Consider the following 22787-nt stretch of genomic DNA (forward strand, 5'->3'; position numbering starts at 1 on the left):
TGGAAGGACCAGCATCTGAGCAGAAGTAGACCAGTCAGTCCTTCGAACCTTCTCCACCATTCAATAAGACTATGAGTCAACCTCACCTTCACATAGTTTTTCCATATCCCTTGAGGCTCTCAGTTTCCAAAAATCTATCGATCTCTGTCTTAAATATACTCAATGGCTGAGCATCCATAGCTTCTGGAACAAAGAATTCCAAATATTCACAACCCTGTGAGTGAAGAAATCACTCATCTCAGTCCTACATCCCTGACTCCTTATTCAGAAACTATGACCCCCTAGTTCTTGACTCCTTCATTCATGAAGCCATCCCCTATCAAGCCCCTTAAGACATTTATATGTTTCAATGACATCACCTCTCATTCTTCTAAATTCTGGGGAATATAGGCTTAGTCTGCTCAATCTCTCCTCACAGGACACTCCTCTTGACTGCTGAAACAGGGGTGAAGCTGTATTGGAGGCCAGTGGCAAAGCCAAGCAAGTGGCACTGCTTCCTCTAATGCTGTCACCAGGATTCTGGGCTACTCCCATGTTTATATTACCAATGGCCAGTACCAATGCCACCTTACTGATCTCCACGCCTTCCTCCTCCATTGTGGTCAGGGTAGTCATGTTTGCAGCTCCATTCCCAGCTCTCTGCATTTCCCTGGAGTTTTGGCTCATTTTGACTTATGAGTGAGGGAAATGAACTGATTATTGTAGATGAACAGTGAATATTTAAGGGGGACAGCTGTAAGGAATGGGTGTGAGAGGGCAATAGGATGAGGATAAGTTTGAGCGTTGTCTGTTGAGATGTAGGTTTGAGGAACAGGCTGGAGAGAAAATAATGTGTGAGACGATGTGTGTCAGTCAGAGAAATACCATGCAGGAGAACGTTAGGGAGGTGAGAAAGCTAGCTGGCAGTTGTGGGACACTCAACCTGTCAGACCTCATGAAGCCATTAAACCTTTTGCAGCATTGGATCCAGTTCCTGAGCATCACACTCCTGCTATTCACAATCTTTGCTACTTTCAGCCACACCTGCTTGGTGGGGCTATCTGGCTTCCTCCTCCTTTCCTCACTGCATTCAACATAACGTCCAGAGTTGAGTCTCAGATTTCGGGGCAGCCTTCCCACATCTTACCTCCATTCTGCACCAGTTCCCTGGTTCCCACTTGTGTCTTCAATGTTCAATTCAGTGCTGCCACAGTGAGCCCTGTTGGAGTCCCTTTAAATAGAGGTCCTCGTTGTTTGTTTAGGCATGTCATTCCACCCATACTCTCTGATTGGCTCGGGAACCCGGAAGCGGGATGATAATGCCATGGCTCAGTGGAAGAGCCTTGGCAAACCCCACTAATTACTCAAGCGATTCCCGCCCCAGAAATTATCTCACTATTTCAGCAAGGACTAAGCTTGATAAAATTCTGCCCATTAACTGTCTGTTAATGCAATGTATAAACACCTCTGTAGATACAGGAGTGAGGGGTGAACACCAAAAGCCTCTGACACAGCCCGATATTCATCTACTAGCCATCATCATCATCCACCAAAGACTTCACATGTTTGGGCATTACAATTGAAAACATTAGCGACAGAAATGAAAGTTACGGCTGAGCGGGGAAGGTTGAAGGCTGGGGGAAGCGGAGGAAAACTGACATAAATCCCAGTTTTTCTTTCCTGCATATGATTGTTGTGAATAGGGCCGCCTAGTAAGATATTTTCTGGAGGTTTGCTGCCCAGTTACCCCACTGTCGACACTTTAGAATCCTCAGAAATCTGACAAATGAATGTGAAAACCCAGACTAAATAAGAGACTACTTGATACATTGTGTAATCTAACCAGCTCCATTAAAGGCATAAACTCAGCTGCATTCAAGGCAATAAAAGATCCCACACAAAGTGCCTGATGGAATGAGTCTGGTCCAGGGGTTTTATTAAATACAGTGTATCAAGACTGCGTGCGGCATCACTTATCTACAGCATCATGGCAATATTTTCATGTGTGCGCTTAGTGAGTTTTTTTCCACAACACTCCAGGAATATTGTATTTAAAAAATGGTTTTGACGTTTCACCTCTGTAGATCAACAATAAGAAACTGACAGTGTAAGCTAAAACACTATCACAAAACCCCTGGGAATGTCACTACTGACATAATTGTATTAGTAGAGCTTGAAAGAAAGTTAAATTCTGACAACCAGACAAATATTAATTGTTAGTAAACTGGCCATGTTTGAATGCAAAGAGGGACAGAGAATACGAGAGGATGAAAAATAGAGATATATAACAAACACACAGCAAAACCAAGTAGAGACTGAGGTTAGATTCTGTGCACACAGCATCTCATCAGGGATAGCACTAAGTAAATGAATCAGAACTGCAGGCCAACTTTGAGACTGATTTTCCATCTGTGCTCTCTGGCAGAATTTTCATTGCCATGAAAATAAGTTGAAGCTTAAATTAGTGATTTTTTTGTCAGTATTTTAGTCGGTCTTTCTAATCACAGCAAATTTTACCTTCATTACACGAGCAAACATAAAATCTATATAATCACCGACAAGTATACAATAAAGAACTTTGGGAATTGAAAATTAAACAACAAAACCACCAGAAATGAGTTTCTCCAAATTTTTTTATGTAAGATAATGATTTTGTACATTGGGAACTCAACTAAATTCTACTTATGGATACATTTGGAAGCATGGAGTGTTACCAATCTGAAGCACTGATTTTTAATTAAGTCAGATTTTTTTTCACATTAGCATTTTGGCAACATCGCACATGTTTAATCTGTAATTCCTTCCAAATTTGTGGACACTTCTCTTGGAAAAAATCAGCCCTAGATGAATCATAAAAGGAAAGATTTTGGCATTGAGATTGAGAATTCTAATCATCACAAGACAATGTGCTTGATACATTTTGTGGCTGAGTGCAGAAATGCAGTACCGCGATTCAGACATAAAGCTTTTAGTCCTGGTTGGCCACATTCCCTACAGTAATCTACCAGCTGAAAAGAGACAGCATTTCCCTCGGATGGCAAACATGAGCTGTATTTCAAAGTTTAAATATTCATAAAATATATATATTGTACCTATTGCAGTTCTCTTTCCAAAGTGCTACATTGTTCTCAAATGAATCACTGTAATGGTAATTGATACTTCTACCCAAGTGGAATGATAGCAGTTAGTGTTGGGGGGGGGGGGGGGGAGGAGAGAAAGAGCTCAGATGAGCCATGGATAATTTTCAATATGATATGTTTAAGGGAAAGAAACAGAATGACAGCGTAATATTGCTTTCCAACTCAAATGAAAAATAGTGGGATAAATGACAAATAACTTTACAGGGCGGTGATGAATCTTTCAAAAAAAAAAAAGCAGAAATGCTCTATTCCTCTTTCTTTAAGCTGAAGTAAACAAATAAAGGGAGAAGGTTGTCTCTCATTGATAAATGCCACCTTCAGCAATGGGACTTGGAAAACTGATCCTGCATGGTTTTCAGAACAGCCGAGTTATTTTTCCAAATAGTAGGCCAGAAATTAGCTGACTGAATAGTGCAAAATGGTAACCAAATGAATAGAGTCTTCTTTACTATTTATAGTGCAATATATTTTCAAAACCTTAGGTCTATCCCTGTGAAAGAGCATGTCAAATTTGTAACCAGGTGACTTCTTGCCTGAGATGGGCCAGGAAAAAGAGAGGGATGCAGAGAGGAACCATAGGTTGAAGTTGAACGAATGGTTGATAAACTAGTCAGTCGGTAGGTTTCCTTCAGTCCCTGAGTCGATTTTTGTTGACTTTCTAGAAGCTTAAGCTTCACCAAAAGAAGCAAGACGGTGAGGAGATTGAGATGGGAGCACAGTATTTAGATAAATCATGTAGAAGCTGTTAAGCATATACAAAGACAGAAAGGTAAAGATATCCAGAACAAAAGCAAATACTGCTATAAAAATTAAATGGAGTCTGTTGTTTGAGATCTTTTTTTGCATTTAAACGAACAGTGAAAGCTATCAGTTTGTGATACAGGGACAAGTTTCGTACAAATGAAAGGTCTGACTGAAAAAAGTCCATCAAGTACTTATACAATGAGAACGTTTTATTGCTGAATTCTTAAGGGAATATTTCCTCCATTCTGCATTTGTAGTAAAATCATAAATATCAGTACAAATGACATACAAATAAATACACTTTAAAAAGTAAATCTGTTTCATCATTTTCCCTGCTGTAAATTGTAAAAAAACATACCCAGGCTATTTACATGACATTGCTATATCATGACATTCTAGTTTAATTGAAATATGTGTGCCTTTTTCCTTTTAAAATACATTAGCATTACTACTCAAATAGATGAAAATTATTACCAGTATTTACAGCATTGAAACAGGGCTTTGAACCCAACAGGTCCACATCTGTTTTTATGCTCTACATGAGCCTCCTCCCACCCTTCATTTAACCTTCCTCAATATATCCTCCTATTGCATTCTCTCTCATGTGTGTATCTAGCTTCACCTTCAAAGCATCTGTTCTAGTCACCTCAACTCCTCTTCACACTAGCAAGTTGCACATTCTAACCACCTTCTGACATTTTCTTCTGATTTCCCTTTAGTAACCATCTTTTATTTATGCTCCCTAGTTCTGATGTCCTCTGCAAGTGAAAACATCTTCCCTATGTCTACCCTACCAAAACCTTTCATTATTTTAAAGACCTCTATCAGGTTACCCCTCAGTCTTCTCTTCCCTAGGGAAAAGACCCCTAGCTTGTTCAATCTTTCCTGTCAAGTTTGGTATCATTCTCATGAATAGTTTTTGCACCTTCTCCAGTGCCTCTATATCCTTTTTATAATAGAGCCCAGAACATTTGCATTACTCCAAGTGTGATCTAACAAAGCTTGACAACTTCTCTGCTTTTCAGTTCTATCCCTCTAGAAATGAATACCCCTTGCTTTGTTTGCAATTTTTATAGCCTTATTAACCGACCTTGCTGTTTTTTTGTGATCTGTGTATCGGTAACCTCAGGTTCCTCTCTTGCTCTACCCAATTAAACATTTAATTTTCTGAGGAATGTGTGGCCTCCCTATTTTTCCAACCAAAATATACCACATTGAACTTGCGAATATTGAAATTCATTTTCCAATTACTTGTCTCATCTTCAAGTTTATTCATATCTTTCTACATTTTATCACATCACTCCTCTGTATTAACTATATCTTCCAATTTGATGTTGTCCACACATTTTGAAATTGTATTTCATATTCCTGAATCCAATTTGTTTATATAAATAATGAACAACAGTGGTCTCAGCACTGAACCTTGTGGAACACCACTTTCCAGCTTTTGCAGCCTGAGTAACTACCCTTAACTCCTCTACTCTTTGCTTTCTGTTTTGCAGCTACTTTGCTATCCATGTTCTCAAATTCTTCATAGCATTTCGCCACAGTACTGTTAAATAAAGTACAATTTCCATTACCGAAAGCTGACATTGGTAGGCGTATCAGATATGAGTCACACAATATCTCTATTTATTCTAAGCTAAGATCTGGACAATGTAACCAATGAGGGCACAACCACATATGAGTATCTGTCAAGCAAGGAGTGTGATGCTCTACTCTAAAATTACTCAAATACGTCAGGGAAGGAAAGCTCAAATAAATCTAAGGATAGGGTCTCACCTTCAGGTCTGCCTTAAAATAATGAACATTAAAAAAAAAACCACTTTTCCTCTCTAAGCTGATAATTCAAGAATTGCTGTTCTTTGTCAAACTCAATTTTTTTTTGCCTAACTTCAAAACTGGAGTCTTTGAGGGCAAAAAATTCCGATCACATTTATACTCTGTTTATCAGTACAAGTATCACAGCAGTTATTTAGAGAGCCAAGATCAGAATGTTAAGTCAATGTGTCAGAAGATGCCGTGCAGTTCATACCTGTCCAACAAAACAACAGATGCTCTCCGAACTTTCATACTTAATCACTAATGACATCCATCAACCCAAAGTCTGTTGTTTTGTAGATCTGGTGAGCAGCACTGTGCCATCATGGGACCATCCCATCATTCCTTCCACTCAGCAGATGTTCTACTTTGCTTTAACCAACCGCTGTACCAGCTGCTAGCCCATCATACCTGCTGCTGTACCTTTTGCTGTACAGCGAGAAAGCTCTTCTGGTTTTTCAGCTCATCAGGATCCATCAGGAATGTAACTGGGGAAACAGATACTTGCTCTAGCACTGGTTGCTGAAAAGCAAGCATGTGAGGAAAAGGAAGTACAACTAAGAATTGATGCAAGAAGAATCAGGGACCCACATATAGAGAGCACAACAAATTCACTGTTTTTACACTTCAAAAAACCTCATTCCTCAGCACACTCCACATTTTTTCACAAAACGTAACTGCTGGATTCTGATAATTAAACTTACAGCAAGTTAAAAAAATGCACTTAAATACAATTTATTTTAAAACATATTGGCATTTAGGAGAAAATAAACGTAGGTAGTTGTGGTACGAAATAAATATACTGCAGATGCTGGAAGGCTGAAATAGAAACAGAAAATGCTGGAAAAACTCAGCAGGTCTAACAACACCTGTGGAGAGAAAAACAGTTAACATTTCAGGATCGATGACACATATGAAATGTTAACTGTGTTTCTCTCTCCACGGATGCTGTCCGATCTGCTGAGTATTTCCATATTTTCCATTTTCATTGATAGCTGCGATGTTGAAACTTATTTCCAAATTCAACCAACCAAGGTTTAAGGTTAGTTTGTCCTTTATTTGTAATGAATATTCACCTATTTATAATGAATTTTGAAATATTTTTCTTTTGATTATAGTCAGGCTTCAGTTAAGAACGGCCTTAAAATTAAGAATAGAAACAGAGGCATAGGTTAGGGCAACAGGAATTAGCTAAGATAAATTACATGGCTTTGCAAGTAGAAAGCAAATATCTCGAATATCTCCCATTGGAACACAAAGCATGTTCACATCACAGGCTTTTTCCAATTTTGCTCTGAGACGAATGTCAGGGAAAAGCCTGGCAGAAATCTGGTATGGGCTTTGGGGGTTAAATTGGATAGCCCCTGGAAACAAATATGAGATTCACAATGCACAAACTTGTGCCTGTTGATTGCAATGCAGGAAGCTCACCACTTTATACTGCCTGCTGACTGCTGTGTGCAGCCAATGCTAACCACACTGTTCACTGGTTGCATGCATCCACAGGAGGCCTAAAATGTTCTCACAGATCTTGAAACTAGCCTGCACATCTTAAAGGGAAGGTGCTTTGTGGTAATCTGAAATCGTGAAAAATGGGACAACATTGGTACAAGTGTGCTGCAAGGTTTTTAGACACTGTACTGGATGCACTGATTGGGGAGGTGGAAAGTGGAAAGTAGGAGAGATGCTCTGAATCCACAGGGGCCCAGGAGGCTCTCCAGTCACACACTCAAAAGACAATGGGAGCAAATAGCCATGGAGGTCACTGCCAGGAATCAAGCCCCCAGGACCTGGATACAGTGGCACAAAAAATTCAATGGACCTCTCACAAGTGGTCAAGGACAGTGAATGCATTTGAAATGCCATATTCCACCACTACATCATTAACCTCAATTAACTACAATCCCATCATTTGACTGCCAACAATCTTCATCAATCAGGTACCAGACCTCACATTCATAGCTTCACCTCATCCTCATACACTTAGCACTGCTGTTTGCCTTACACCCATGTTGCACAGCTCACACGCTCTGGCAGCTATTCAACATGACAGCTAGAACATTCAATCAGATTGCACGACACTCACTTCCCTCTCCCTTGCAGGGCATGGTGACGCAGAACTGAAGGTAACAGGAGTTAACCAGAGGGGGACAGACACACATGCATGCCCTAACCCACATGGAGGAGACAGTGCCAGCCAACATTGGAATGACAATTAATGAGCCCAAAGCTAGCAACAGGGCTGAATGAGCTTAGGATAACAGCATCCTCAAACCTCATCCTCCTCCTCGCAATCCACTTCCTCCTCATCCCACAATATCTTCTGATTTACAACCTGAAGGTTGTATGTGAATGTGCCTCTTACTATCCCTTCTCCACACAACCATCTCCTCACCATAACTTTACTCTTGTGCCTGTCTCCTTTCAGATCACCAAGAACTTCAAACTGGTCAGGCAATGGAGGAACAGCAAGAAGGCACTGATAATGAAAGCACTGTCACTCGATTTCACAGTCTCAACTGCCAGCTCAAATACTGACTGCCCATAATTTAGAGGATGGCATTGAGGTGGGGTCTGTAAATGCTGAGATGTTGGGCAAAAGCAGCCTATAGCCAGGATAGAGGGCAAGGATATTGCATATGTCAGTTCATTGGAAGGTGAAGTCGCTTAAGTTCTGCTGCAGAGGACTCAGATGAGGACTTCAAAGGCACAAACTGCAGAAGACAGCTGATAGATATACATAATGAAATGGTTGGTGCTTAGAGGGCGTCAGCCAAAAAGCCTACAGTCAATGTCAAGGAGCAGGGTGGAGTTCAGCACCAGCTTGGTACACAGTTTTGTGCAAACCTTACAACCTATCCTTTCTAGTGTCAAACAGGTGGCCCGATCCATCGAATCTATGTGGAACTCAGCATAATGCAGCACCGAATGGCTGATGTCTCAACTTCCATTGTGGCACAAGGAATGTTGACATTTATTACAAGGGGAATCAAATATAAAAGTAGGGAAGTGTTGCTACAGATGCACAGAGCTTTGGTGAGGCCACACCTGGAGTACTGTGTACAGTTTTGGTTTCCTTACTTAACAAAGGATATAATTGCATTAAAAGCAGTTGAGAGAAGCTTCGCTTGACCGATTCCTGGGATGAAGAGCTTGTATTATGAGGAAAGGTTGAGCAGGTTGGGCCTATACCTGTTGGAATTTAGAATATGGAGAATCTTACTGAATCTTATTGAAACATATAAGATCCTGGGGGGACTTGACAGGGTGGATGCTGAGAGGATGTTTCCACTTGTGGGAAAGACTAGAACTAGGGGACTAGAACAGTTTAAAAATTAGGGGTCTCCCATTTAAGACTGAGATGAGGAGAATTTTTCTCTCTAAAAGGGTCATTAGTCTGTGGAACTCTCTTCCCCAGGGAGCAGTGGAGGCTGGGCCATTGAATATATTAAAGGTTGAATTAAAGGTTCAATTTTGATCGACAAGGGAGTCGAGAGTCATGGGGCACAGACAGGAACACGGGGTTGAAGCCTCAATCAGATCAGCTATTGTTTTATTGAATGGCAGAGCAAGCTTGAGGGGACAAATGGCCTACTCCTGCTCCTAATTTTTGTGTTCTTGTGTCAGCAGCTTCCACCGGAAGTCTGAGTGTTGTACTGGAAGCTCAGACTGAAATCATGCAAGGTGAACTTGCTGCCATCATGGACGTGGACACCAGTGTTCAAAGGGATTTGCAGCGCATCATAGCAGTCCAGCAATGTCTTCTAATAGATTCCTAGGATTTCTGAGGCACTGCCCCAGTGGCTGCATGGACTACAAATCTGATGACCCTTTCAAGATGACAGCATTTGTCCTACCATCACTGCCACTCTGCAAGCAACCTTGTTGTTACCTGTCAGCCAGCCAACCCAGAATAAGGCTACTACCCATATTGAGGTGGTGCAGTCCACGTCCAGGTCTTCTAGGCCTGTGATGACTCAAAATTGTCCTGCAAAACTATCTGCAATCTCCCCCACTGAAAGTCAGAGTCTTCCAGCAACTATTGCGCAGCAGCACTAAGCCAGGCAAAGGCAAACAGAAAACAGGCACTAAGGATGATTAGTTCACATTTGCATGCAATATGACATAATTCTATTTATACATTTTTGGAATGTTTATTTTGTGGCTGTTTTTCTTTTGCACTGTGGCCAAGATGACAATGTGCTGTTCAGTGACAGAAGAAAGGTAAGGAATGGGAATGTTAGTGAATGGAAAATTGGGGTTGTGGTACAGCCCAGGCAGAAAAGGGCTGGGTTAGTTGCCTCCTCCTTCCTCTTCTTGCATCTTATCCTGCTCTGTTTGGTTTTTGGTTATTCTCCTAGTCACGTTCCATTCCAAGGGAAGGCCTATTAGTGCACGAATGTCACTAGTCACTGGTTTGTAAAGAAGCCTTAAAGTCAGCAAAATGCCAATCAGCACTGACCACACCACTCTATGTTGACATTTGTTACTTTTAAACAATTATAGAAAGTACCAAACACCTGTAGAATTGCACCTACAGCCAGAAGGAATCAATCAGTAACTAACCCCCAAGAAACTGATGATCTCTTTAGATAGTATTGCTGGGTGGGAGGGGGGATGGTGTTAGGGCACATGCGGAGGTCTTTCTTGCTGTTTACACATATTCGGCCATATGAGGTTAAGAGAGGGCGTCAGCTCCAGCATTGAGTTCTGAAATGGCACTGCTGGCATCCAATCAACATTGCAACCTGATTGACATCTGGTGAGCATTAACTGCGCATATGCTAACACCTTTACCAATATGACATCCAGCACAATTTGCAGTAAAAGTGTGCACATGCACATCGGATGCCAGTTTGGTCCCCCAAGAGCACCTGCACAACAAGCAGTACTGAGCCAAATTTCAGGCCCCCATGCCTGATTCCACCCCCACCACCACCAAAGAAACGTATGAACATACGAATGAGGAGCACAAGTCGGCCATTCGGCCCCTCGAGCCTGTTGAGGATGTCTACCTTATTAATTAAATGGAATCACAGAGTATACAGCATAACAACAGCCCAACTGGACTATGTTGGTGTTTAAACGCTACTCCTCCTCCAACAGCCCAAACCATTAAAAACAGATTTTCACTTTATTGTTGTTTGTGGAATTTTGATACCTACAGAACTGATGGTGATTTTTTTCCATACAACAGTCACCACACTTTGAAGTAATTCATTGTATGTGAATGGCTTTGTGAAGTGATCAGGTGCTATATAATTATGAATCTTTCTTTCAGCTTTTCCTCCCTGTAGTTTATCTTCATTCCTACTCTTTGCAACCTTGTTTTTATCCTGCATTGTGGCGCTTGGGTCCTCAAATTGATCTCTCAATAAATAATCTCCAATAAATAACACAGTGAACTTGTGGCAATGAATACTGTGGCAAATCATAAATATTACATACATTTTTTAAAGACAGAGTTTTTTTTTTGAAATAAAGATTGTAAACATTTGAACCAGAATACCAACTCTTAACAAATTCACACACTGGCTACATGATAAAAATGTTCAGATTTTATTTTGTTTTGTGATCGTTGCATACATCAACTGGAAAAAAACAGTTAGTAGCTGAAAATGACAGTTTAGGAATAATGTTAGCAACAAAACTGAGTGCAATGTACTTATAAATGTTGCAATGACCATGTGACATTAATGAAACCGTACACCTGAGAACAGCAATTGCATTTCTGCACAGCAGCCAGAAACAGGGTTGAATGTTCAACTCAAATAACAATGTGAACCAGGTGAAGACATTTCCAGCCCTCATAATCTGAATGTTTATGTCCCATGTAGAAATCCTCAAACACCATGCCAAACTTAAGACGATTCCAGTGAAATAATCACAAGAGTTTTTTTTTAACAACTGCTCATCCACACTATGCATGGGTTAATGAAATAGTCAGAGATTTGACAATCTTTATGCTGCACAGGTTAATGGGAAATATTTCAGCAGTGATGTAAAAAATGTGGGTTTATGAAGACGTGTACTAAAGCGCAGACTAGTCTCAAGCTGTTATTTGTGTTTGCGGTTATTTATAGAATATTAGACTGTCCATGTGACAATATGTAATGATTAAAGCTCCCAAATTATACTGAGATATTTTCAGATGAATATTTGACTTATTTGTTTGAAACTGTCTCCCCTCTATTTAAGTGGAGGCTGTTTAATATAAATGGGTTAATATGGGAAATACTGAAACGGATTTCTGATAAACTCATTATACTAAATTCCAACAGCATAACTCAGAACACATTTTTACATGGCAAAAAAGTGATCTGCAATTAAATTTGTCAAGTTTAGTAAATTAGAAAGTGTACACTCAATAAATAGAGGATTATTTTGTTGTTGCATGAAGATCTTCTTAATAGTCTAGTTAAAATTTAGTATTCAAAAGAACAATTGCAGACTCAACTCTATCTGATATGAAAATGCATTTGATCTGCTCTATGGACAGCTCAACCTACCTTGCCAGTTTTTATTCTGTGCGAGATGGCATCAAACCTCTGATTAAGCTCTGACAGCTTAGGTTCCACTACCTCCCTGCAGTGATCTCCACGGTTTGTCATCAGCTCCAGGGCCTGGTCACGCACAGCATCCACCTTTAGTCTCATATCATTGAGTTCAGACTTCAGACGCTGCAGCCAATGAGCAAGATACACATAGCTTAAAATTGGAGATAGAAATAAATACACAAAACAGGAACAAGCATTTTAAGGACAGAAAGGAAAAAGGATGAAAACAAAGGAAAGAAACGACTGCATAATATTGATAAGTCTGAGATAGACTAGATTATTCATATTAACAGTTTGTCCAATTTTAGAATAAAGAAGAATCCTGCTATGGTTCAGATTATAGTTTGAAACTGATATCTGTTTAGCAAAATGTCAAAAGTGTCATGTTTTATTGCCAATTCCACATAGCTCTCCAGCCAGAGAAAATGGAGCAATAATCTGTGCCCTGATTGATGTCTTTTAGCAAAGAACCAACAGCATATGAGAAAGATTGAAAATGAGGGTAAAAACAATTTTTAAGAACAAACATCACTTCTCACTGGTTAGCTCTACGGCAGCCAGTGCGGAACTAGCATAATGGGAGATTGCCTAAATACCTGGAATGAGCAGGTTGTCTTATCAGGATAGGTTGGACAGGTTGGGCTTGTTTCCGCTAGAGTTTAGAAGAGTGAAGGGTGACTTGATTGAAGTATATAAGATCCTGAATGGTCTTGACAAAGTGGATGTGGAGGGGATGTTTCCTCCTGTGGGTGAGTCCAGAACTAGGAGGCACTGTTTTAAAATTAGGGGTCACCCTCATGGGACAGAAATGAGGGGATTTTTTTTCTCTCAGAGGGTTGTGCAGCTTTGGAACTCTCTGCCTCAGAAGGTGGTGAAGGCAGGGTCACTGAATATTTTTAAGGCAGAGGTAGATAGATTCTTGTTCGGCAAGGGAATCAAAGGTTATCAGGGGTATATGGGAATGTAGAACTCCAAACACAAACAGATCAGCCATGATCTTATTGAATGGCGGAGCAGGCTTGTGGTGCCGAATGGACTACTTTCCTATTTCTTATGTACATGCGTATGTTGGGGACTTCACACCAGAGTGACAGAGGTGGATTTGTCTTCACCACTTAGCAATGCTGATAACCTACCCTTTATAGAATCATCCAATTTTCATTCCATTGATTTCATAAGTTCTGGAGATCTACCCAGGAGGTGAAAACAAAAATCAACGCCAAAGTTGAGCTTCTGTGATGCTAACTGCATTCGACTGGCTTTTAACCGTAATTTATTAACAGTATCTTGACCTTCTCAGCTGTGTACAAAATTCCCAGTGAAATTCCAAAACATTTAAAATAATTTAATAAAGGAAAATTGATGTCAAAACTGCTGCAATATATTTTTTAAAGTTGATTTCCTTTTCTTTCTACTTGCTATCTTGCCAAGACTTATATTACCTTTACAAATTAGGAAATTAGGCTTTTTAAAAAAATAAAACATATTCATTCAGAGGATGTGGATTTCACTGACAAGGCCAGCATTTATTTCCCATCCATCAATACCCCTGAGAAGGAGATGATGAGCTTCATTCTTGAAGAGTGCTGTCCATTTGTAGCAGCTTTGATACAACTTTATAGTTTGTTTCGCCATTTCAAAAGGGCAGTTAGGAGGTCAACCATATTGCTGCCTGGAGTCACATATAGGCACAGACCAGGTAAGGTTTCCTTTCACTTATATATTTAGTAAACCAATGGGATCTTACAAAATTCTGGCAGTTTCATGATCACTGCTACTGACGCTAACTTTATATTCCAGATTTGCTGAATTAACTGTGCTAGGATTTGAACCCATGTCTCTGAATCATTAGTCCAGGTCTCAGGATTACTAAATCCAGTGGAATTAGCACTTTGCTATCATATCTGACTTTATGTCATACTTGAGACATTGTTGTTCATTTATTCAACAGTAATGCAACATTGTTTTTCATCCTTAATATCTGATATAATATTTGTTGTTTAATCCATAATAATTTTGTGATTTTCTTTCCCCGATAAATTGACTGTTAGTAATGAGTTCATTCTTGAAACATAAGAAAATAAGAACATAAGGAATAGGAGCAGGAGTAGACCACACAGCCCATCATGCCTGCTCTGCCATTCAAGACAACCATGGCTGATCTTGGGCTTCAAGTCCATTTCCCACCCGCTCCCCATATCCCTTAATTCCCTCAGAGACTAAAAATCTGTCTATTCCAGCCTTAAATGTATTCAATGATGGAGTTTCTACAACCATGTGGGATAGAGAATTCCAAAGATTCACAACCCTTTGGGTGAAGCAATTTCTCAGCATCTCAGTCCTAAATGATTGGCCCTTTACCTTGAGACTGTGCCCCCATGTTTTAGATTCCCCAACCAATGGAAAAAATCTCTCTCCATCCAGCCTATCAAGTCCCTTCATAATTTCATAGGCATCAATGAGATCATCTCTCTTTCTTCTAAACTCCAGAGAATATAAGCCTAATTTACTCAAACTCTCATCACAGGGCAATCCACTCATCCCAGGTACAACTTTAGTGAACCTTTGCTATACCACGTCCAATGTATAATATCCTTTCTTAAATGTGGAAATCTTAAATTGCACACAGTACTGCAGGTGCAGTCTCATCAAAACCCTGTACAACTGTGGCAAAACTTCTTTATTCTTGTACTTCAATCCCCTTGCAATAAAGGTCAACATGCCATTTTCCTTTTAATTGCTTGCTGCACCTACATGTTAACTTTCTGCGTCCTCGTACAAGCACACGCAAGTCTCTTTGAACATCAACATCTAAAAGTTTCTCACCTTTTAAAAAATATTCTGCTTTTTTATTTCTTAGGGCCAAAGTGAATAAGTTCACACTTCCCTACGCTATACTCCATCTGCCATCTTGTTGCCCACTCACCTAACCTGTCCATATCTCTTTGCAACCTCTCTGTGTCCTCCCCACAGCTTACCTAGCTTGGTATCATCAGCAAACTTAGATACATTACTCTCTGTCTCTTCATCTAAGTCATTAACATAGATTGAAAATAGCTGAGGCCCTGCACTGATCCTTGCAGCACTTCATTATTCACTGCCTGCCAACTTGAAAAAGCCCCATTTAAGCCCATGCTCTGTTTTCTATCTGTTAACCAATCCTCTATCCTTGCTAATATATTACTCCCAACTCCATGCGCCCTTACCTTACCAATTAACCTTTTGTGTGGCACCTTATCGAATGCCTTTTGGAAATCCAGGTATACTACATCTACTGGTTCCCCTAAATCTACTAGTTACATCCTCAAAAAAACTCTAATAAATTTGTCAAATAGGATTTCGCTTTAGTAAAACCATGGTGATTTGTTCTTATCATACTATGCTTTTATAAGTGCATTGTTAAGATTTATTTAGTAATAGATTCCAGCATTTTCCCAACAACTGATGTTAGGCTAACTGGCCTGTAGTTCACTGTTTTCTCTCTCCCTCTTTCTTGAAAAGTGGTGTGACGTTTGCAAACTTCCAGTCTCATGGGTCCCTTCCCAAATCTAAGGAATTTTTGAAAATCATAGCTGGCACATCCACTACCTCTGCAGCTATCTCTTTTATAACCCTATGTTGTAGGCCGTCAGGTCCTGGGGATTTGTTGGATTTTCGTCCCTTAAGTTCTCCAATATGTTATCTCTGCTGATATTAATTTTCTCACTTTTTAGCCACTAGGTTATCACTTATTTCTAGTATGGGACTTGTGTCTTCTACTGTGAAGACAGACACAAACTATTAGTTCAATGTTTTTGTTGTATTAGTTCAATACCTTTGCCATTTCCTCATTCCCCATGATAATTTCTCCTCCTCTGCTTCAAAGGGACCAATGTTTACTTTAACTATTCCTTCTTTTCATATATTTAGAAAATCTCTTACAATCTGCTTTTATGCTCCTGGCTAGTTTACTCTCATTTTATTTTTTTCCCTTATCATCAACTTTTTGTTGACCCTTTGCTGGTTTCTGAGACACTCCAAATCTGTAGACTTGCTACTGTTTTTTCAATAGACTGTTATTAACTAGACTAGAATATAAACTGAATAAATTCTTTAATTGCTTGATACAAAAACATGAATCATTCTAGTATCCTTCATGAATGATTAGATTTTATATGCTCATAAAATAGGCTTTCATCACCTACTAGTGAATACATCAGAATGCTACAAAACACCTTCGATACAATGAGACTGTGGAAAAAAAAGTATGTTTTGGTCTTTGGGAGGGGGGTGGAATGCAAACCAATACTTATCGTTAAATAGTACAATAAAGAATAATGAGAATGGGTCATCAGAGCCAATCATTTATCTCCTGATGTGACTTCAGTCAGCTTGCACATCCAGGTGTCGTAAGTAGCATGGTTTAAAATTGAAAGGGTGTTACAACTAAAATCACTGCGCACATTCACAATCAGAAATCAAGTTCTAAAGATGAATGGGAACATACCTAATACCTTGGTTAGAAAGGATCAATAATACAACATTTTAAATCTTGAAGTTATTGCTTGTTACCTTTAACACTTCCTCCTTCTGTCCAACCTTCTGTTTCTCAGATTCATCTAATAAGATTTCAGCACGATACATCCAGGCTGTGATGTGAGCAACATTCTGGTCAAAGTTTTCCATTTGTTTCTGGTATTCCTATATTACAATTGAATATGAATAAGTCATTTTTGGATTTTTTTTTGAGTCTGTATAATGCTCAATATTTAGGCTTTTTATTAACCATCCCCTCCTTTTATTCCCCCCAATCTACTAGCAACTTCTTGGCTAAAATTAAGGGCATGTGACCTGCTCCCAGATTTCTGCTGATGCTGACCTTGAGTCAGTCACTTAAAGTATACGACAGTGGCCAACATTCATGGGCAGCCATAGGTATATGGTGACCTAGAGGAAAGCTCCCTCTTTATTAGATGTGCTTCTGGGATTTTTACCAATGGTTTGGGGATTGCATTCTGCAATTCCATGGGCAGGATTTTTACCTGGTCGGGCGGCCACGCCCAGTAGCAGTCACGAAATTGACCGCTACCCGCGATCGCACCCCGACCGCGATTTCATGCTGGCTAGCCAATTAACGGCCAGCCAGTGTGAAACACACGCAGCAATGCTCAGCGCTGCCAGGATGGGGGAAGGGGAGGAAGGCGAGCATGGAAGTTTGTGCATGCACACGGGTGTGCTCCGTGAAAGCTGCCTTCTCTGAAAAATTTTAAAAATGCAAATAAAGAATTTAAAAATGTTAAAAACATGGCCCCTCATGTGACTCTGTCACATGAGTAGGGACATGTTAAAAAGGAGTTCTAAAAGTTTTTTTTTAAATAACTGGTCGAAACATCATCCTGCCCGTGGATGAGGTTTTGCAAAAAGTGCAAAGGCTGCTTGGCCTATTTGCCCACCTGCCAATCGAATGGTTAGATATGCAGCAAAAAATCTGATTTAATTAATTGATTAAGGGTCTTAATAGGCCCTTTAATTGTCAACAGGCACGCTGCCACCTCTCGCGCGCGCCTGCCAAGCACAATATCACGAGAGTGCGCAATGGCGTCAGGGCGCCCGCCCAGCGTCATCGCACAGTATTTTACTCTTGTTCATGTCAGGTGCGCCCCTGCTCGATGAGGGAAAAATTCTGCCCCATATGTTTGTCACTAGTTCAACTGGTTTGTAATTACTAAGTGAATCAAATTTCACCTTCATTTTAGTCTAATTGTCTGATCTGAGATGTTTACTGATGTTTAGGAGATCGTACCCAGCAGTTCCATCAATTTTGCAGTGTAAATCACAAATTAGTAGCCTCAGTTAATGACTCTTGATTCTCTACACAAGCCACTCAAGATTGAAGAGTTACCACGTGGGCAATTATGAGTCTGAATCTGCATTCCTCTACTCCTTGGCATACAGCACTGATTCTCTGATATGCCACTTTTGTCATGCCATCTTATAATTTACATTTTAAATGGCCATCAGCCCTCTTATTAAAATATCATATCCATCATCACGACATTATTTTAGGGCTGCAAAGAATTTCGGCTATAATCTTCAGGATCAATTAGCACAAAGCATTTGGAAACAGAAGAGATTCAAGATCAATTATTAAAAACCTCAATCATTTTTAAGTGAGTAAAAATAATTAGATGGGCTACATATTTTACAAAGCAAGACTGTTAATGAGATACAATGATAATTCCTCCACAGGGAATTCGGCAAAAGGTTATTACACCACACATCAAGGGCTTTACACACAGCATGCTTCCATTTATCTGGCTTCCAACACTATGAATGGCTGATGACCCGAAGCTTTATTTAACTTCTGGCCAATAATTTCTGCCTGTCCAAGTATGCTATAAAGATATTTATAGGGCTCTACAGTCATGACAATTGGCAAGTGAAACAGATAAAAATCAAGCAATCATAGCAATTCCACTTTCTTCTTTCAATGGCTAATGGACATATTTTCCTCCGGATGTTAAATTGAAAGAAAACTATGAATAAACACACGAGGAATCTGGCAGAATGCAGGAATAGGCTTTTCATCCATTAGGACTGTTACATTTAGCCTTGCTCATAACTTAAGTGATTCAAGATAAATCTAAGGTATTTTTTTCTGGCTTGCTAAGGATTGTTAAGGTCTAAGTGAGAGTCTTTCCTAAGAAAATCATGCAGAATTCCATGGAGTAGGAAGCTGAGGGTATAAATGATATTCACATGTCAAGGATATTCAACATTTAGGAAGGACCGGCAAAAAGAAAAAGGGGGTGGTGTTGCACTGATAATAAGGAATGGGATCAGTACATTAGTCAGTGAGGATCTCAGATTGGAAAAACAAGATGTGGAATCTGTTTGGGTGGAGTTAAGAGACAGCAAACAGTGGTAGGAGTTGTTTACAGGCTACCAAACAGTAATGGTAGTATGGGGCATGATATTAATCAGGAGATTAGAGAAGCATGTAACGTGGGTAATAAAGTATCCATAGGTTTCTTCAAACTGCATATAGACTGGGTAAACCTAATGAGCACTAATGCTTTGGAGGACCAGTTTCTGGAGTGCTGTAGGCATGGTTTTCTAGAGCAGTACGTTGAGGAACCAACGAGAGAACAAGCTATTTTAGATCTAGTTTTATGTAACAAAAAAGGGCTAATTAATAATATTGTTGTAAAAGAGCCTTTAGGGGTGCGTGACCATAATATGATAGAATTTTACATTATATTTGAAAGTGAGGTGGTTCAATCTGAAGCCAGGGTGTGAAATTTCAACAAAGGAAATTATGAAGGTATGAGGGGCAAACTGGCTGAGGTGGATTGGGTAAATACATTAAAAGATATGACAATACATAGGCAATGGATAGTCTTTAAAGAATTATTACATAGTTTACAGCAACTATACATTCCTTCAAGGCACAAAAAGTCAGTCAGTCAAATGTGGCTAACAAAGGAAGTTAAAGATTGCATAAGATTAAAAGGAAAGGCCTATGAAGTTGTCAGAAATAGTAATAAACCTGAGGATTTGGAGCATTTTAGAATAAGCAAAGAAGGACCAAGAAACTGATAAAGAAAGGGAGAATAGAATATGAATGTAAACTAGCAAAAAACATAAAAACTGACTGTAAAGGTTCTATAGGCATGTAAAAAGGAAACATTTGGCTAAGACAAATGTGGGTCGATTACAGGCAGAGTCAGGAGAATTTATAATCGGGAACTGGCAGAGAAGCTAAATGATTAGTTTGCGTCTGTCTTCACTGAAGAAGATACAAGAAATCTCCCAGAATTAGAGATCTGAGGGACTAGGGAGAATGAGGAATTGAAGGAAATTAATATTAGTAAGAAGGCTGTACAGGAGAGATTAATGGAACTGAAGGCTGATAAGTCTCGGGACCTGATATTCTACATCCCAGATTGTTGAAAGAGATAGCTATGGAGATAGTGGATGCACTGGCGATCATCTTCCAAAATTCTATTGATTCTGGAACAGTTCCTGCATATTGGAAGGTAGCAAATGTCACCCCACTATTTAAGAAGAGAGGGAGAGAGAAAACAGGGAACTACAGACCTGTTAGCCTTACATCAGGAGTAGGGAAAATGCTAGAATCAATCCTAAATATAATTTTCCAAGTTCAGGGATGACACAAAGCTAGGTGGGAAGATATGTTGTGAGGAAGATGCAAAGCGACTTCAAGGGGATTTGGACAGACTTAGCAAATGGGCAAGAACATGGCAGATGGAATATAATGTGGAAAAATGTGACGTTGTCCACTTTGATAAGAGGAACAGATGTGCAGAGTGTTTCTTAAATGGTAAGAGATTAGAAAGTGTAGATGTATAAAGGGATCTGGGTGTCCTTGTCAATAAGTCACTGAAAGCTAACGTGCAGTTGCAGCAAGCAATTAGGAAGGCTAATGGTATGTTAACTTTTATCGCAACAGGATTTGAATAGAAGAGCAGCAAAGTCTTGCTTCAATTGGATAGAAGCTTGGTTAGACAGCAGCTGGAGTACTGTGCGCAGTTTTGGTCCCCTTACCTTAGGAAGGATATTATTGCCATAGAGGGAGTGCAATCAAGGTTCACCAAATTCGTTCCTGGGATGGGAGGACTGTCCTATGAAGAGGGATTGGGGAAACTGGGCGTGTATTCTCTCAAGTTTTGAAGAATGAGAGATGATCTCGTCGAAACCTACAAAATACTTAATGGGATAGTCAAGGTAGATGCAGATAAGATGTTTCCCCTGGCTGGGGAGCATATAACCAGGGGACACAATTTTAAATTAAGGGGGAAGCCACTTAAGACCAAGGTGAGGGAATTTTTTTTTTGTACTCAGAGTGTTGTGAAGTTTTGGAAATCTCTACTCCAGAGGGCTGTGGAAGCTCAGTCATTGAGTATGTTTAACGTAGAGATCGACAGATTCCTAAATATCAATGACATAAAGGGATGTGGGGATAGTCTGGGAAAAAGGCGTTGAAATGGATCGTATTGAATGGTGGAGCAGGATCTATGGGCCGAATGGCCTACTCCTGCTCCTATGTTTGTGTGTGCACTGGTTGAGAAGAGGCAGCGAATGGAAGGAAAGCCTGAACCAGATAGGTGGATGAACACTGTTCGCTGCCATCTGGGAAAAAAGAAACTGCTACCAGGGAAGGTGTTCTGTTCCTTATCAAACTGACAACTGATTTCCACAAAGAAAATTACTGCTCAATGGCTCAGACATGCTCCAGGTAAGGGCAAGAATACATAACACACAGTGACAATGGCTTTTCTTGCTCTTTTAGATCTTGGGAGTGCCACTGGATTCTTCAAAGGAATTCTCATTCTGACCCATTGTTTTCCTGCAAATGAAATAGCAGCTCGAAGGAGTTTGACATTAATGAAAACTTTCTATTTCCACAAGATACTGGGCAGCAAGGTTTTACGGTGTAGGCTGCTACATCAGGATTTTTCCAAGGGACAGATTGAGAGCCAAATAAAAGCTAGGAAACAACAAAGGAATAAAGCTTACATATAAAGCATTCTCATAGCAAGTCACATTCTAAAGAACTACTGTGTGCAGTTTTCGTCTGCACATTGAAGGAAGGATATACTTACATTGGAAGCGGTACAGCGAAGGCTCACTAAATTGGTCTCTGGGATGAAGGGGTTTACTTAGGATGAGAGGCTGAGTAAATTGGGCCTATATTCTTGGGAGTTCAGAAGAATGGGAGACAATTTCACTGAAACGTACAAGGTTTTGAAGGGGCTTGATAGGATAAGCGCTGAGAGGTTGTTTCCACTGGTCATGGAACCTAAAACATATGGACACAGTCTCAGGATAAGGGGGTGATCTTTTAGAGCTGCGTTGAGGAGAAATTGCTTCATTCAAAGGGTTATGAATCTTTGGAATTCTCTGCCCGAGTCATGGATGCTCCATTGTTGACTATATTTAAGGCTGGGGTGGACATATTTTTGGCTTCTCAGGGAATCAAGGGATATAGGCAGCAATTGGGAAAGTAGAGTTGAAGCCCAAGATCAGCCATGATCATGCTGAATGGTGGAGAAGGCTCGACAGGCTATACGGTCTACTCCTGCTCCTATTTCTTGTGTTCTTGTGTTATTGGAATGCAAGCAGTAGTATTAATGCCACAGCGGTGTACTTGTAGCTCCAACCCACATTCTACTGAATACACCTCTCTGGTATATCTTGAGTTCAGAAAATTCCTGGCCAAGAAGTCCAGGGACCCAAGATTAATAACTTTTTAAGTAATGTTTATCAATGACAAAAGATATTGTCTTGAAAATCATGTATTCGGTTGACACCAGATGTTGACTTTCTAATATTCCGTGCAATAGCTTGAAACACAAAGGTTTGCTCAAGCAGTGGGAGTTCAGAGAGAGAGCCCCTAAAGCAGTGTGGAATTCAGCAAGAGAGAGAGGAAGAAAAAGAGAGCCCATTAGCCAACACAGAGTTCAGGGAGAGAGGGAGTCCTTAAAGCAGTGGGAGTTCAGAGAGATAGAGAGAGAGCCCATAAAGCAGCAGGAGTTCAGGGAGA

General features: G+C 40.0%; 1 protein-coding gene across 6 annotated transcripts in view; it reads right to left on the minus strand.

Moving 5' to 3' along the window:
* The window catches only part of dmd (dystrophin), a 1945510-nt gene that overhangs the window by 984493 nt on the left and 938230 nt on the right, over window positions 1-22787 (minus strand). For all 6 annotated transcript variants that reach the window (XM_078559857.1, XM_078559853.1, XM_078559852.1 and 3 more), the window contains exons 35-36: window positions 16793-16921; window positions 12194-12364 (exon numbers count right to left, since the gene is read on the minus strand). In XM_078559857.1, coding sequence (XP_078415983.1) covers window positions 12194-12364; window positions 16793-16921 — 300 coding nt within the window. The remainder of the gene's footprint in view (window positions 1-12193; window positions 12365-16792; window positions 16922-22787) is intronic.

This window comes from Cetorhinus maximus, chromosome 16 (genome assembly GCF_964194155.1).
Source record: "Cetorhinus maximus chromosome 16, sCetMax3.hap1.1, whole genome shotgun sequence".
NCBI classification, from domain to species: Eukaryota; Metazoa; Chordata; class Chondrichthyes; order Lamniformes; family Cetorhinidae; genus Cetorhinus; species Cetorhinus maximus.